Here is a 17,736-nt window from a genome sequence, read left to right on the forward strand (position 1 = left end):
TCAAAATTATCTCTCAATTTACTCTCAGAGTACAGCTCTTCAAAACTTTGTAACAAAATTGCATCAATGACTGAATTGCTAATTTCATGATGCCATGAAAGAAAAAACAAGCTCAGTAATCTGTCTTTCAATGTTGATCCATTATTGTGGGGTGCCAAATATTGTAAATAGCAAATTTGAGCTTAACGCTTCCATTCAGAGCTGATATACTGCTTTCTGAATATGCAAATACAGGCTCAAAATTGGTTCACGCCATGTTACGTTACCCTACTTTTTTCATGTTCGATCATGTTCGATTTTCAAGAGTCAATAATTCAAAAACCCTTCAAGTTATGACCACAATGTTTTACACACATAACTAGTACCCCAGATATGTGTATTCTACAATATAAAGATTATCCATTGAATCCCTTCTTTAGTACAGCGCTTTGATATTTTGCAATTTTTGTGAAAATGGACAAACTGCCATTTTTGTGATGCTACAGAATGAAAAATTAGCTCTGTATCCCATTTTTGAAATTTACTACTGCATCTGGGGTGCCCAAATAGGGTGTATTCCAAATTAGAGCTTTATATCTGCATTTTTAACTGAGATAATGCCTTTTAAAAATGAAAGAAAGCTCAAAATGCATTCACGAGTGAAAAATAGGATTGTGGGTACCCTTATTTAAAAAATTATATCTAAAAAACTACTTGGAATCATGCAGAAATATTTGCATGTGTTCATCAGACATATGTAGGTACTTGCAAAAAAAAAAAAAAAAAAAATCAAGAGAATCCAAGTTGGTGACCTGGGACGCACCTAATGATTTCGCATGGAATGACCCCTCTTCTTTAAGTGGTGAGGGTCACCAGTATGAGAATATCAATCAAATAAGCCCACTCTGTAGTCCAGTGCAGTCTCATGCACTCTGTAAAATGTGCAAATGGACAACAAATGCATTTTCGCCAGCAATGTTTTCTACTAATGTCAAGTTTAATGCTATGTGGATATTAGCACAAGTGGCTAATCCTTTAAAAGGGTTTTCAACTTGCCCTGACAAATACAACAATGAGATGATGGAAGTGAAGTGGAAAGCTGTTACCGTGCAAGCATGTCTGTGTCAGTAATGAGGTCAAACAGAATGGAGACGGAGGCATCTGAAGAGAATTGTGCCGTGTTTCATGCAGCTAACAGTCAGTAGGTCGTCTCGTTCATTCATGGTATGAGGATAATAATGAATGTCTCCACTCTCACTCGGCTATACTCACATCTGAGTCGCGAAGCACTCAGTCTGATGACTATTTTGACCATTTACAAGCCAATCGGCACACCAGGAATCATCTTGCAAGTGACGATCTTAATTCAATTCCACTTTATAACATGCAGGCTTTGGTAAATCAGTATGTAATTCATTTGAATTAGATACCATAGATCTTAAGTGGAGCCGCTGCTGTGGGTTGCTATCCACTAAAAGATCACAAATGTAAATGTTTAACAACTTATTTCACATCCTGCACAAACACGATCAAAAGCAGCCATTGTGTTAATGACAACAGGAGGGTGAGAGTCAAGCTGCAATGATGCTAATTGGGTGTTAAAAAGACATGAATTTAAAACCTCACCATAATTTGTAAAGTACTTCATTCTCTTTGCCATCACCGCTGTCTTGTCCTTGGAGTCCAGGAATGAAAACATAGTTGTGTCTTCCCAATCATCCACAGCTGCACATCAGGAAACACAAATGACAAAAAACAAAAAGGATAAATTAACAACAGGAGAATCAGTGGCATGTCAGAATGAGAGAAAATACGATGAGTCGCATAGGTCACCTGGGGTGCCGGTGAAGTCCAGGTAGTTTCGTTTGGTGTTTAAAATGAGAGGGTTTATTCTGGGAACCACATTCGGCTGTTCCATCAGGTAGTCCACCACATCCATCCCCTCAGTCAACTGAGCCTGGCGGCAAGTTACAGAGGTGATAAAAACGGAGGACACGGTTCTATGAGGTTTATAATCACAACTGTAAAACTGTAACCTGCAATTTCATGCCATACTGAGATTGTCTTAAAGAATACAAAAAAAAAAATAAAAAATAAAAAATTCAAGACCTTTTTAATTTTGTATAAAAAAAAAAAAATCTTGGCACAGAACACAATATGTGCTTTACGCTGCTGTGACAATTCTGACAGAGAACATGAGGGTTTGAGCAAGTTACCAAATCTAATCTTAGACGAGAAGCAACGCTCACAGTGAAACACCTACTACTTACACGTTTGGCACAGATTCATGTAAATTAATTCTTTGTAATACAGTGAAAGCATAATATGTGGTTCAGTGTTACCCTGACAATTGATCAATCCTGTACAAAACTGAATCATTCTATCCTTGACAAAACACACAGGCCTTCCACCATGTGTAAAATGTATTGGCCCCAAACAGTGAGCGTTAAGCAGCTATAAAGTGGTTTGACCTTTCAAGGTTACCCAAGGTCAAAGCTCATGTGACCAAAAAAAAGAGCAACTTCATATTAGTATTTTAATAACAGCCACAGTTGTATCTTAAACCAGTTCCTCAAAATAGTCATTCTCAATATCTCCTACATATAAAAGCCACGGAGTTGAAATTTTAACCGTGACCTGTTCTTTAATTTGACCAACCCATTTAGTTAACAGATTAACTGTGACCCTTAGGTTATAAACCCACTTCTCTAAGCTTTGGCCACGACTTCAAATATAATACCTTTGATACTTCAACTACATGAATTACTGGAGCTGCAGCATAGTTCAAAGTCCTTGCACTACAACAACACAATCATTTAATTTCCACTCTGTTCACATGTATTGTAATCACTCCTATGTAAAAACAAATAAAAACATCTAGACATATTTTCACCATAACTGGTGAGAGCATTACTTGCATCAGTGTCTCCAGATGATTATATTCTGGAACAGACTGGTCAAAGGTTAAACTTTAAAAAAAAGCATAGCTCAAAAATATGTCTACCGTAGTATCTCCGCTACTAATGTGGCAAGAGATTTTACCAAAAAGCTCATACTGATCAGTCAAATACTTGTGATTGATCAATATAACGTCAACATGAAGTCTCCTTATGCATCAGCCTTTTGATGCCTTTCATTTTTCCTCATTTTAAAAGCACAGTGTGTCATTTGTTCATAATAAACAAACAGGAATCCAGTGCATAAACCAGGTCCCCTGCTGTCAAAATCTGAATGCAAACCTCTTTCCACACATACCATAAAGACGGCTTTCTGGAAGATGTTGGTGGTGTCCATTATGCGCTGCAGGATAACTGTCTCCAGCTCACCTGGATCCATCTCCTCAGGACTCAGAGGGACTCCATTGAATAAAGCCAAAGGCAGGGCCCCGAGGCCACTCTTTTTATAAAAGTGGGCACCATCCTGAAACAAACCACAAACAATCACTGGTTGTTCCTTTTCTCAGAGACTTTTTTTGTTTGTTTATTTAATCCTGTACCATAAAGGAAGAGCAAAACAAATCCACAGCTTCCTCACCTTTCTTTTGTCATCATACTCAGATTCTACTCCAAGAATCCTTTCAGGGCTGACCTTGGGGAAATTTCTCTTCAAGTAAGCAGAGATTGTATCTACCGTCAGCATCTCTCCTACATCCACTTTATTGTACAGCTGCAAAAGAGTAAAAAGGCAGATCAGACTTGGCAATCACTGTCTTCAGATCACTAGTGGAATCAATAACTCCCAGCATCATGTAAAAGAGCAAGTACCAAAGGCAAAATCCCTCTGACCCCTGCAGTGGAATACCTTAAACTTTGGAATAAACCAAAGTACAACAAAGCGACTTAACTCAGAACGACTACAAGTAATGAGGACTGGACTGCAATGATTCTGCATGGACTGATTGCTAAAATAATAGATTCCTACATGTAAAGTACTTACTGAAATTATAGACCTCAAAGCCTGGGGTAAATCGTATTCATCTGCAATGTAATTCAGTAGTCGGTAAAATCCAACCCCAGCATCTGAGAAGCCATCAATCTCGTCTTGGGTGTTTACAACAAATACAAATCCAATTCTACAAAAATGAGTAAATGCAGGTTTTGAATTTGCAGATAAAATGAGATTCACTACATGTAACAGTAAGAAAAACACCAAGAATAGGCTGTACTAACAGCTGCAGAGGTGTGAGAACTAACATCACCAACCTCAACGGAATCTTGTGCTTGTAGAAGAGTTCTGCCAGTTTCATCAGCTCAATACTTTCTTCCTGTACTGGATCAAAGAACAGCACCTAATATCAAAGACACCATTGGCATAATCCACATGGGGATCAAACACATTTATACCACTTGTATTTTAAATGAGGTGAAGATTTGTAACAGTTTCAGTCTACGTAAATGTTGAATTACATACAGGGAATTTATCTCAGACTGAGTTCTTCTATTTTTCTCCCTTCATAATCTCTGTGCCTTACTTATCTTTCTGAAAACTCACCAAGTTGAAGAAATTGTGACGTATCTGACGGATTACTCCAGGAAAAGTGGCTCTGAGTAACTCCTGTACACCTGCTGGCCAGGTGTGGTACATTGGGTCATTCTCGATGTCATTTAACCACTGGAAAGTACAGCACAATAACAAAGGTTGCCATGGAATATTAAGTTAAAAATATTTATTCTTACTCAAGGGCAGCTCAGACCAGTACAACAGGTTACAGTTATTTTACAGATTCTGAATGAAGAAAGTTGAGATATGAGATGATTTGAGGTTCATTACTTTTATTACCCCAATTTCTTTTATTTTTGTGGTGTGAAAGAAAACACTATAAATACATTTCGTGTTTTGTTCACAGATTACGCTTCAGAGAATTTATCCAACTAATGAGTTGAAAGAACAATTCTGAACTTTGATATCTGGCAGAAATAACTTCAAATTTGGTTTGTTGCAGGTTTTTAAATATGAATGTTTTCTCATTATCATTTTATTTAAGCTAAAAAGGTCTGCTTACCAACCAACAATCAGAAGATTTCTCAGCAGTGACAAGAACATCTCATCTTGAGCGCCATCCATTAGGATTAAGGATGGGTATTGGTAAGATTTTATCGGTATCGATACCATTATCGATTCAGCTTATCGATCCAATTCCTTACCGATTCCCTTATCGATACCTCTTGTGAATTTTCTGTGTACTAAAAGTAGGCTTTACAGGATTTCTATGTCAACAACATTTTATTGAGTCTTAAAGTAAATAAATATGAAATTGGTCACTGGATCCTTAAACTCTGGACATAAATAAACTCTACATGGTGGATCCTTGATCTCTGGACATAAATAGAAATAAACAAAATCTGTAGTTTTTGTCAAAAGCATTTCCTTTCAGACATTATTGGCATGAATGTCTTTCCATAAATCTGAGCTGAGCTCTTGCAACCAGCTGTGCTGCACATCAGGATGTAACTCATAAAGAATGCAGGAAGTCTCATTTTGCGAGGAAAAAAAACATTTTACTCGATTGCAGTTTGTCTGTTACATCGTTTGGAAAGAGGTGTCATTTTATTTAAAGCGGCAATTCATTTTGAAGTTATTAATTCCGAGCTGACTCTGTCTCAGCAGAGAGCCACGCAGCATTTGGAGCTGTGCCAAAAGAACAGAGGACGATTCTCGTTTCTTGACTGCTACAAGACAAGAGTCCCAGTTAGTGACTTTAATCTACACAAAAGTGACTCATGACTGACATATTTTAATGGCTTTGAGAGGGGTTAAGAAGTGGACTTGCCGCTTCTGAAGAGCAGCAAACCAAAGAATCAACAAAGCAGCGGATCGAAGCACTGCTTCATTGGTTTAAGCTTCAAAGTGAAGTTGCGCTGCAGAAGCAGTTGATTACAGACGCACTGCAGGGTCTGTAATCAATGTAGAGATATTATCATTTTCCCGACATGCACTCTCAAAACAACAGCCGCTCTGAAGGACCAATAACAGAATCGTTAACCAAAAAGTCTATTGATGTCCGTGAATCGAATCATTTCTTAACGATACCAAAAAAGAATCAGTTCTCCATACCCAACCCTAATTAGGATCTTGTTATTCAAGTAACAGGAAATAAAAGTGTTCACAGGCCTTAACCAGAATATGACCAACAACCAGGTAGTTTTATACAAAATGTTTTATCAAATATTATTCAGAGAGCACATTTTAAACCTCTCCTTCTTGACATCAGAAGAAGCTTTTGGATTCAGTACTGACTGATAAGCAACCAGAATTACAGAGAGAAAAAAAAAGATCAATTTCTCCCCAAACTGGCACTAACAGTCCATTTTCCCTGGGTAACTCATAAGCCTCAGTAGATGTTTTTTCTCTCTGGCACTCCAATCATTCTCTCTTAGACTCTCTCACATATACTGTTGTGTATGGTCTGTTGAAACCCCAAATTCAAAGGGCAAACATTTTCATTGATCATTCTGTGGTTATATGTTTTTGTTATTATTATTATTATTATTAGTTGCCTACCATTTCAAAATGGCCTAATGAGGAAACTCGCCAAATTCTGATCTGATAGCTTTTGTTGGCTAACATCCAAGTTCTTGGCAGGTTCAAGACTGATGCTGCCAGATGACTCATCCATTAATCCACACCCTGGTGCCAGCAACCAAAAAAACCCCCAAACAAAACAAAACACTGCAGTACTAATATGGTCCAGAAGGATAACAGATATGCGGCCCAAAGGTTCACAGTTTCTTACCATTATAGCTGGATGTCTGATATCTAAGGCATAGCTTTCATCAACAGCTTGTACAGGCAGCCTAAGCAGCTTGCTCTGATACTCTTCTTTTACGCCTAGGTTGTGAAGACCCTCCAAGACCTTGGCTTCTCTTCTGAGAATGTCTAAAATGCTGGAAAGGCAGAATCGTATATTAGTTTTTAATCCACTTTAAAGGGGACAGTGACTTTGCACTACAGTAACAGAATAACTGAGCCTTTAGGAAGTCTGAGGAGAGCACAGGCTGACCACTGCCCCGTCCTGCTGAATTGCTACCTGAAAGGGTTGTGAATCTCCAGATCAATGTGCAGTCCATTGATGAACAGCTCTCCGTCACCTGGGATAGCTCCCATGGTCTCGCTAAGATGCTGTAAGAATAAGGAATATAAAAAAAGACCTAAATGAGCAAAACTCACGCTGATGCTATGCTTGATCTTTTGGTAAGATCTACACAGACATGATAGCAGGAAAGTTAAAATAAGACATTGAGAGCAATCCAGATTTGTATAAAAGCTATGAATACTGTCAAACTAAAATGGACAACATGTAGCTCTGTCTTATAGGATGCTGTGTGTATGATCACCTTCTGGTTCTCCTCAATTTCTTTTCTCATTTCCGGCTTTACGGCCACTCTTGTCAGTGACCTGTGGGAGCAGTAAAACATGTACAGTCACCATCACTTTTTACCATCCCCAGCTGGTAGTAAATACGGCCAGTTTTAATCTCCAAAAACCGGAGGGCTCTCAAGATAGTGCATATGCAGTCAATTCCCTGCAAAAAACTTGCTTCAACACTTACTAAGCACTTGAAGATTTTCTTAAAAGCTGTTTGAGCAAAACAAATAAGCATCCAAATGGTCATTAAAGCTCTCACATACTTGGCGCTAATATAACAGGCATGACTGAAGCCAACAAATCCATTTCATATTTCACCCATGTTTAGATAAAAATCAGGATTCACATATTGCACATAAAGTTAACATCGCAGTTAAAGTACAATGTCTCGTAACTGCCAGAAAGTGAAAATATGAACAGTTTTTAGCTGTGACTGATTACCTGGCTTTTCTTGGAAAGTTCTGACTAAGGTCTCTCAAAAGTTTTAGGGCGTCATACTTTGGCTCAGACATGATTCTTGATGCCGCTTGGAAACTGAGATCTGGAGAGAGAATGAAAACAATAAGGCAACAACTTTTTTTAATTTTAGACCTATGAATATGCATAAAAACAAACAAAAAAATCATTAATAAATAAATAAACTTTTAGACTACTGCATAACTTTATGTAGTTATCACCAGAGGTGGGACAACGTCACTGTCAAGTCATTCTCAAGTCATCAATCTGCAAGTCCCAAGTCAAGTCCCAAGTCAGCTTGCAAACAATTGGTGGTCATTATGACTTGAGATTTGCTGATTCATGACTCGACAGTGACTTGATGGTGACTTCATCCCACCTCTGGTTATCACTAACTGCTGCTACTCAAAGGCAAAAGCAATGACTATATAATCTTGCAGTAACAGTACTAATATAAGATGAAAATGTTTTTTGCCTCTGTTCACCACCTCAAACATGTGCTTGTAGTGTAGAATTACAGATTTAAGGGGTGTAAAAATATTGCATTAACCCTTTAGGAATTACCAGAACCTTTAGACAATGTCCTCCTATTTTCAGAGTCCATAAGCAATTGGACAAACTAAATACAAGTGTTATTGCTGATACAAAATCACTTTACAACCAGTTCAATCATTAAGAAATACAAAAAGTATGGTATTTTATAGTAAATCTGTATGAAGTCAGCAGTTCAACAAAACTGAGGGATCGTGCAACAAGGAGGCCAGTGACATAAGCAACCAAGACATCCATGATGACTCTGAAATGCTAAAAAAATGAAAACAAGCCAATATTCGGCTGAGGTCTCCCACCTATTATGCTGATATGTACATGTGATGTGTACATGCAGGTGTTAGTATATAATTGTAGGCATTGAAAACATCAGTTTCTATGGAATAATATACCAGACAGAGGCAATTTCAGTGAAGAGCACAAATCATCACTGAAATTGAAGTGCATGTGTACTGTTAAGTGTAATTATTACTTCAGACCAAAATGTGGACATAAAAGTCAAAGTAGCCATTTCTGGTGTCAGGCGGTGCCTTTATTCACTAATTATCATGTTTGACCTTGACCTTGAGATCAAATAAAGTCAGATAAAGATCAACACCTATAGGTGTTCAGGTGGTGGGTGTCTTTGTCGGCCATTAACTTGGACGACCTTTAAATCTGGGCCAAGGTCATATGCCTTGACATCACATTTGTGTTTGTGTACAATATAGTATGTGTGTGTATTATGTATACAAGGGGTAAGAGGGAAATCTAGAGCCCCGAAAACATGACGGATAGGCAGACGGACGGAGTCCATTTCAATGGTCCCCCTTATTTCATGGTGGGGGACAAAAACTTTGTATTATTAAATACATTGCATTTAAATTATTATTGTTATTATTATTTTAATGTTTTAACATGCATTTAAATGGAAACTTGATACCTTGCAGTTCCCAAACTTTTAAAGGGGCCATGTCATTGGTACTCTCCAAGAGGTGCTTGCGAAGTTCAACAAGCTGCTCCTGAAGTTCGGGATGGGATTTCCTTCAGAAAAAAAAGGAAAAAACAACAAAAAAAAAACAAAATGATAATCAGATTTATACATAGAAAATGCTGCAATATCAAAGAAAAATCATTCTGATAATTCTTCCTCTGACAGGAAGGAACATTTTACAGATTAGCTGCTTACTTTAATGTTCCAAAGAAGAATCCTTGGACTTCATCTTCATTGTCATCATCTTCAGCATTTATATCCATCTTTGAATCTGCAAAGCAAAGAGGAACATTTTATTGTCTCTGAAACAAGATATATTCAGCCCAAAATGTATAAAGTTTCAAACTGACCTTTTACTTTGGTGTCATCCACAGCTTTGTATTCTGTGCTTTTAATAGCCAACTCAACCCCATAGCCAGATAAAAGCATTTTTTTAGGCTTTGGATCCTGCAGCAGTCAGAAGCACAAGATTGGCTAAAAAGCTAAACATTATAGAGGTTTGTCTACATTTATTTTTGTCCAAGGAACTGTGATAATCTCCAACACTACATTTGACATCCAACCTTGACACCGCAGTGATTCATACAGTCTAATTTCTAGCACACCTACATTCTGCTCATCTGTGAGAAATGTGTCTGAAAGAAAAGAGCCCGATTCTCCTGAAAATAAACTCAGTTAGTTTTCCAACGGTATTTTATTTTCCCCCCTCTTAGAATTTATGCACTGAATAAATTACAGGTAATTCAGGTCATAATTCTTTGGAACGTCTGCTGTCATTAGTCCAATAAAAGATAGTGTACTCTGCAAAAACTGCAGATCATAGCAAGTGTAATCTTCTTATATTTACATTCTAAATCTTGCTCTTCTTTGGGTATAAATGAATTACCCATGGGTTTCTAGGGGAGATCAGTTGACTTAGTTTATGTAAATGTCACTTACCTTGTCATGATAAGAAGTTTTTTCTGTGTTATTTTTAACTAGATATAAGACACATACGGCACCTGCAAGTCATCCATTTAAAGGCCATGGAAGCCTTACGTTAAGCTAGCAATCTAAATTGCTTGAAGCTATTCTCTTTTTTTTTATCTCATTTAAAAAATATATATATTGCTACACTGAGTCAGACATCCTAATTTATTTCAAGATGCTTCATCAAGTGCAGAGTTTTCAAATTATCTATTGTGCCTCATCCGCTGGGAGCAGATCAGGGTAAAAGTTTTAAAGTTTTAAAGAACTGGCTTTGGCCATTAGTCACTGCAGGTAAATGATCCAAATATGACAAAAATAAACCCATGATTTTAAATCTTTAGAGGGACATAACATAGCAGTCATCATATTGCTGTTAAATCCTCCTGTTCGCTTGTATGTGCGACTGTCCGCGACGCTGCATAAACTAGGGGAGTTGGTTGTCACATGTTGGTTGCCACAGTGTTTACAACATCCACATCGAGGTCATTGTGACATTATGTTGATATCAGATATTTTGCCTGAAATCCTGCTAATTTTGTGGAATATACATTGAAGTGTGGAGATATTTTGCAATTTTTCATTTTGGTGTTTTTGCATGAAAAGCTTGTAGGTTATTAGTCTTTTAAACATCAAATGCTTTTTAAAAAGCTGAAGGTAATAGCTTTGATTTGAATCAATTATTAGCAGTTTCTTTCATTTATACCATTAGACATTCAGCTGGTGCACACAGTCAGAATATACATAAAGTGGACAGAGTGGGATTAAAAGCAGAATGTTAGCAAGCTGTATAGCGGTTAAGACAAATGTGAAACACAAAGTGCTTTTCTGTTGTTTCAGCCCTCACTGTGTTAAAAGTAATTTAAAAACTTTAATTAAGATTTGTTTGCTAATATTCAATGTATTTCACTTATTACTTTGCTGTAGCAAGTCTAATCTCAAGTAAACTATTATAAAAACAAGCTCTTATTTCAACCCTTGAACACGTACAGCCCATTAATCTCTAGACTGGAACCAATTTATTTTCTGATTTCTTGTCAAATAAAATAATGTCCCTGCATCAGCTGCCAATTTCACAAGTATAAAGTCACATTCTCTTTAAACGCAGTCTTTATTTCTTGTATTTTAGCTAAGCTTTTTTACAGTACAGCACAGATATATCACTAAAAGAACGTCATCTGAGTAAAGCTGAAAGTTCATACTGTGGTATGAGTGTTGCCACAGTTACTTTGAAAAGTTACTTTATACAGTAATTTCATTAGCAGCTGCTGACAACTTGTAACTAATAAGTAATTTAACTAATACGGTAACTAGTAATCTAACTTGGTTACTCTTAAAATTGAGTAATCAGCAAAGTAGTACTCAATCTTAAAAATAACCAAGTTAGATTACTAGTTACTTCATTAGTAACACAAAGTTGGGCGAAAGAATCAGGAACCGGCCAAAAATGTTGTTTGGAAGTGCCCTCGTTGACTTGGGACCTCTTAAGGATTTTGTACGTCCCAAGGTCACCAGCCTTGGTATCACGATAGACAGCGATTTTAAATTTGATAAACAAATCAATGGTGTTTTGAAATCGTGCTTTTATCATCTTCGTCTTTTATCAAAGGTAAAACCGTTTTTATCTTTCAACCTTTTTGAACAAGTTGTGCAGTCTTTTATTTCAAGTCGTCTGGACTACTGTAACACACTTTATTTCAGCATTAGCCAACGGGCTCTTTCCCGTATGCAGTTAGTCCAGAACGCTGCAGCGCGACTTTTAACAGGAGCCTGGAAGCATGAGCACATAACCCCAATTCTTGCATCTTTGCACTGGCTTCCTATTAATTTTAGAATTGATTTTAAGATTTTATTGTTTATCTTTAAAGCTTTGAATGGAATGGCCCCTCAATATAGCACTGACCTCCTACAAATTTACTCTCCGGCGCGTGCTCTGAGGCCTGAGGGCCCGTTTCCAGCTCGTGGTACCCAAGACAAGACTTAAAACTAGCGGGGACAGGGCTTTCTCTGTGGCTGGCCCCAGACTTTGGAACACTCTGCCCCTCCATGTCCGAACAGCCCCCACAGTGGAGTGTTTTAAGTCTCGTCTGACGACCCACTTTTATTCTCTGGTTTTTAACACTACGTGAGTTGTGTGGTCCTCTGTTTTACTGGTTCTGTTTTTATTTTGGCAGATTTTATTGGTTTTATCTTTTGTATGCTGTATGTATTTATTTATTTATCTTGCACATTTTACTTATTTTTATTGTTAATTTTCTTATTTTTAATTTATTTCTTGACTATTGGGGTTTTATCTATTGTGATTCTACTGTATGTGCGGCACTTTGGAACGTTTTTGTTGTTAAATGTGCTATATAAATAAAGTGGATTGGATTGGACTGAAAAAACGCAAACAAAAAACAAAATGGGGAACCGCGAAACATTCCACCTGCTGTCGAGAGGGACACATGGTCAGACAGGCATGAACGATACGCGGTGACTCTTTCATACACGCTTGTGCACAAGCACGAACACAGTGCGAACATCTGGAAAGTGTGACACAACATCGTGCCGATGCTGTGGGGGGGGGGGGGGACACAATAATTTTGAAGATTTAATACCTTTTATCAAGGGGACAATCCAAGCATGATCCTTCTGTTCCTCTGTATATGACCCATGGTCATAGAGGTTAGGGTTAGGGTTAGATAGATGTGCAGTCATGAAATGACATGAATGAAGCAGTGTGCTCTTATCATGTCCACATCTGCTGGCTCCGCGTGTCCAGCGAGCGGCACGCCAAAGGACACTGACGTGGTTGACCTGACAGTCAGATTGCCAGCTAAGTGTACACATGATCATATCGTTCAGATGATGTCGCTCCTACCGTTGCAAAGGCAATATGTGTTTTTATGTATTTTCATGTAAGGACAGCAAGCCCACGCCTCACCATGGAGTGTTGTAAGGTGATGTCCTTCATAACACGATATGTGTTCTCCAGCTGTGACTTGCGAGTCCACAGATCCCAACAGCAGCAACTGGCGCGGACACGCCCACCTCACTGAACAAACTCAGCTCAAAGAAAAAAGTCTTACTCTCTGGTCTTTTATGTGATTATTTATTTTCTGTATCTGTTATGTAATTATTTATGTAGTTACTGTTGGATGTATTTATTTAATTGTTCTGTTTTCTGTGTTTTTAATTTAACACATCATGTGCACTGAGCTGCTGTCAGCTGGAACTGTCAGCAAGACAGCCCACCAACACATGCATTGAGTGTTGTTCATGTTGTTGATGGCACAACATGTCTCCTCCAGCTGAGTTGCAAGTACACAGCAGTCAGCTGTCACAGCTGGACATTACAGCCGTCCAGATGCACGCTGCACTGGACAGCGATCACACTCCAGCCACCTCAGTCGCACATGACAATGTTCAATCATGGTGTTGGGGGGAAGACAGACACACTCCTCATGACATCTGTGTTGCGGCGAGCAACACACTCGTACACACGTGTTGTGGGGGGGAGGGGGGCATGCATGATGTGTGTTGCTTGGTAACTTCGTGAGTGGCACCTGGACTCCACCCAACTCCGACCGAGAGTGGGTCGAATTCGATGACATTCGGCCGCTGCTGCGAAGGCTGCCTCGATCGCGTCATTCAGCCACGGTTTGACATGGATGATGATTTCATGCAGCTGCCTGGCCGCGGCACAATATGTCTGACCTGCGTATGACATGCTGTTCAAATCCTTGATGGCAGTGGCAGTAGGACCTCATCATGCTTGCCGAGCGGCACTCAACTATAGAGTGCATGTGCCGTGCCCAAATGAATGTGGCAACTGCTGTACGAGGCATTTGAGTGCAGCTCCGATTTCCCACCAGGGCCATTTGACTCCTCCTTCTTGCATCATTCTGTCTCAATCGTGTTATGTGTGAAGGAGCCCTGCTAACAAGTTGTTTGCAGCTGTTAATGAAGTAACTGTATAAAGTAACTGTCAAATGTAACTGTACAAAGTTACTAATAAAGTAACTTTTCTAAGTAACTGTGACAACACTGATTACCACAAACAGATGTAATAATTTCCACTCGCAACTCTTTGTGCTAAATGGCGGGATTTAATTGTTGTGTTTTCGAACCTTGAAAATGTGATTAAAAAGAAGTCACAAAGGAGCTAATGAGACCTGAAAGCTTCAAAATATTCACTTACTAAGCCAGAGAACGGAGCACTTTTGTGTTAAAAAACCTATCAGCCCAAGAGGAGCACTTATTAGATAAGTGCACAAAACTGCAAATAATCGTTGGAAAGCCTTTTGTCAATGGAACACCACTGAGAACAGATGCAGAAGTATTGTTACTCACCGCCACAAAATGCCGAAGTACATAGATGAGCATGCCGTGTTGAGCTTTCTCTGACAGCACTTTATGAAATGAGCTGAACTTTTTGGTTCCAATCTCAGCATACAGGATCACAACTGGCACGTCTGTCTTATTGAGTGTTGGATATCTGTGATCGTTCTTGTACAAATATGGTTTTGGCCTGCAAATGTTTGGAAAGGCTGTTAAAAGGTGATTTCACAAAGAAACCTCTTGTCACAGGAGGAAAAGAGGAACGGCAGCATCAATTATTTAATCCTAATAACAAAAACATGTTTTGTTTTGGTCCATTTTCATTTGGTTCTGCTGAGTGGCTTCAGTTTATCCACAGAGGAGATGCAGCGTCATTCTGTGTTACCTGCCTGCAGCTGCCTTCAGGAGCTTCTTAATGTCCTTGGTGCTGCAGCTATGTTGACCGTGGATGGAAACAAAAGCAGGACAAGCCTTGGGCGGTGGTTCATCACTTGCTATCTAATAAGAGAAGATAAACAACTGTTTTGTAGTAAACTTCCTACAACACAACTCTAATGTTGCACTGGTGTACTTTATGCTGAATGAATAGCCGCACTAAAATTTAGATAACATTACTCAACATGAATGAAAGAACCCACAAACCATGAAATTTAATAAATAAATATCTAAATGTTTGCTGTTTAAGCAAATGAAGACTTTCACACTAAGTGCCACAACATCACTGGGACCTGATTAATAAAGAAAATAATAATAAAATCTCACAAAATTTCACATTTCACTTAACATGCACGCTTTAAAATTTTTTGACTAGTGCATCAAAGACAGGAAATCAGGAAAACAAAACTGACAGTGAGTTGAGAACAGAATGATACCAGCAAGATAAAGTTCATAAAAACAGTGTTTATTTAATTTCACATTAAGACTTGCATACTGTATGGTGGATGATTAGTTAATTCATTCCTTGATGAAAAACAAATTTAACTTCTTCGACTTTTCCACTTCCAGCAGTAGAGCTAAACAATTTTGCATTTTACATAGCTTTGGGTTTTGCACTGTCTAAATAAACATGCAAGATCAAGGGTGACATTTTGGGAATTTTCTCTTTTTTATTAAAGACAAATTAAGTTTCTGAATGTAAAAACTAACATTTTTGTGCAAAGTGTGCAAACAACCTGTGTGAAGGTAAACCCCAATGCTTCCAAAGTGCTCTTGAGTAAAATGGGGTTTACACCTTCACAACGTACACCAAACTGGAGGGCAAGCTAAGACTTGGCACGTCCTGTTGAGCTTGGGCACCACATCATGGTACACCATGATGTGGTGTCATGGGCCAAGACAGCTGCAACATTTATTTATTTCATTTTAGACTTTTACAGTCTTGATGCGTTGTGTCACGCTGTGGAGATGCACTGGTGTGTCTTCGTGACTGCCAAGACATGGTCAAGATCACATAACAGCAGGCATTTTTCCTCTTCAGCAACTGCCATCATTCATAGTCATATCTCATATTTCGTAATGATGCTAAAACCCTTAATGTGCACTATATTTGCATGAAATTTAGGAGCATTCTCCCCTGTGACAAGTAAGCCATGGCTGCATCATGGTAATGCCTTTACACGTAGCACTGGCAGTGTAACATATTCATGATGTTGGGTACTGATGTGACAATTCTTGCTTAGATTTTGTCCAGTCTAGCTGGAAGAGCCGTCTCTGCATGATGGATGGGGCCGTTTTTGTGGCCATGGACCGTCACAAACTGCAGTTCATGGTCATTCAGCTTATGGAGCTTGAAAACTTGTGACGAAGAGGAATCTTTGAACACTTTCTCCAAATTCTTTTCTTTTTTTTTTTAGATATTAGGTGTTTGGGAGTGTCATATTCCCTTTTTTTAGGCTTCAAGTGAACAGAGCATTTCTAAGCATTGATTTCTTGCTCTGCCTTGCTATATATCCACCTCTTCTGCTCACCTCTTTGATGTTCACATTTCTGTGTCTGATGCATCATGCTCGCTCACTCACTCACTCACTCACTCGTCTTCAACCACTTAATCCAATTAAGGGTCATGGGGAGCTGAAGCCTATCCCAGCAGTCATATGGTGTGAGGTGGGGTACACCCTGGACAGGACACCAGTCTGATATAGGGACACATATAGACACACTCACACCCGCATGCACACCTACAGGAAATTTAAAGTTTCCAATCCACCTAACCTGCATGTCTCTGGATGTGGGAGGAAGCCGGAGCACCCGGAGGGAACCCACGCAAACACGGGCAGAACATGCAAATGCAACACAGAAAACCAACAAGTGGGAATTGAACTCATGACCTTCTTGCTGTGAGGCAACAGTGCTAACCACTAAGACACCGTGCTGCCTTGATGCATCATGCAGTCAACCGTATTAAGTATAAACACAGAAAGTTATAAGCTGATGATATGTTCCTGGAAGAGTGTGCAGCATCATTTGTTCCCAGCAGGACATGGGCTGCCTCCACAGATATACCAGAGCTATTTTTGTGAATGATTTTTGGTTGCAGCGTACCTGCTGGGCTGCATAAATAGCTGGTGAGTAAGACCTCAGGGCCACAGCAAATTTGAGGAGATTAACTTGAAGCTGGGTGAGGAACTGTCCGGCCTTCTTAAGGACCAAGTTGTAGTAGGAGCGCACAGACTCTGTGTGAGAAATGACAATTTTTATGAACAGGCTTTGTAGCATTAACATACCTATTGTGGTATAAATACTGTACTTCAGCATTCTAAAGAAAACATTCAGACTGTGCAAACAAACAAGGACGAAACAATTACTTAAATGACTACTTTTTATACTGCTACATGTATTACAGCATGCTGTAAATACTAAAGGCCTCTTCACACAGTGTGAATTTGGCTGATTTGCGCATAAAGTGTTCATGAAGCAGGAATCGTATGCAAAACGTGTAGAATCATAGCTGCTTCTTACATCTCGTACACCTGTTGCTCCAATTATTTGCAAACACCAGCAGTTGAAAGACAGAGTGTGCGCTGTGAGAGCCCATTCGATCCCTCTTGCGGAGCGATGTGGTTAACCTCGATCTCACATCAGCGGTGCAATGTGGTGCACCTCGTCCCATGGAACACAGTGCGAGC

General features: G+C 39.0%; 1 protein-coding gene across 2 annotated transcripts in view; it reads right to left on the reverse strand.

Moving 5' to 3' along the window:
- uggt2 (UDP-glucose glycoprotein glucosyltransferase 2) overlaps nt 1-17,736 on the reverse strand; it is an 87,852-nt gene that overhangs the window by 50,340 nt on the left and 19,776 nt on the right. For both annotated transcript variants that reach the window (XM_034186306.1, XM_034186305.1), the window contains exons 4-20: nt 17,153-17,283; nt 14,997-15,109; nt 14,624-14,801; nt 9,673-9,769; nt 9,518-9,593; nt 9,272-9,372; nt 7,786-7,885; nt 7,314-7,374; nt 7,007-7,098; nt 6,713-6,863; nt 4,471-4,590; nt 4,182-4,267; nt 3,916-4,051; nt 3,514-3,645; nt 3,235-3,399; nt 1,813-1,936; nt 1,606-1,704 (exon numbers count right to left, since the gene is read on the reverse strand). In XM_034186306.1, the coding sequence (XP_034042197.1) occupies nt 1,606-1,704; nt 1,813-1,936; nt 3,235-3,399; nt 3,514-3,645; nt 3,916-4,051; nt 4,182-4,267; nt 4,471-4,590; nt 6,713-6,863; nt 7,007-7,098; nt 7,314-7,374; nt 7,786-7,885; nt 9,272-9,372; nt 9,518-9,593; nt 9,673-9,769; nt 14,624-14,801; nt 14,997-15,109; nt 17,153-17,283 (1,962 nt within the window). The remainder of the gene's footprint in view (nt 1-1,605; nt 1,705-1,812; nt 1,937-3,234; nt 3,400-3,513; nt 3,646-3,915; nt 4,052-4,181; nt 4,268-4,470; nt 4,591-6,712; nt 6,864-7,006; nt 7,099-7,313; nt 7,375-7,785; nt 7,886-9,271; nt 9,373-9,517; nt 9,594-9,672; nt 9,770-14,623; nt 14,802-14,996; nt 15,110-17,152; nt 17,284-17,736) is intronic.

Source organism: Thalassophryne amazonica, chromosome 14 (genome assembly GCF_902500255.1).
Source record: "Thalassophryne amazonica chromosome 14, fThaAma1.1, whole genome shotgun sequence".
NCBI lineage: Eukaryota > Metazoa > Chordata > Actinopteri > Batrachoidiformes > Batrachoididae > Thalassophryne > Thalassophryne amazonica.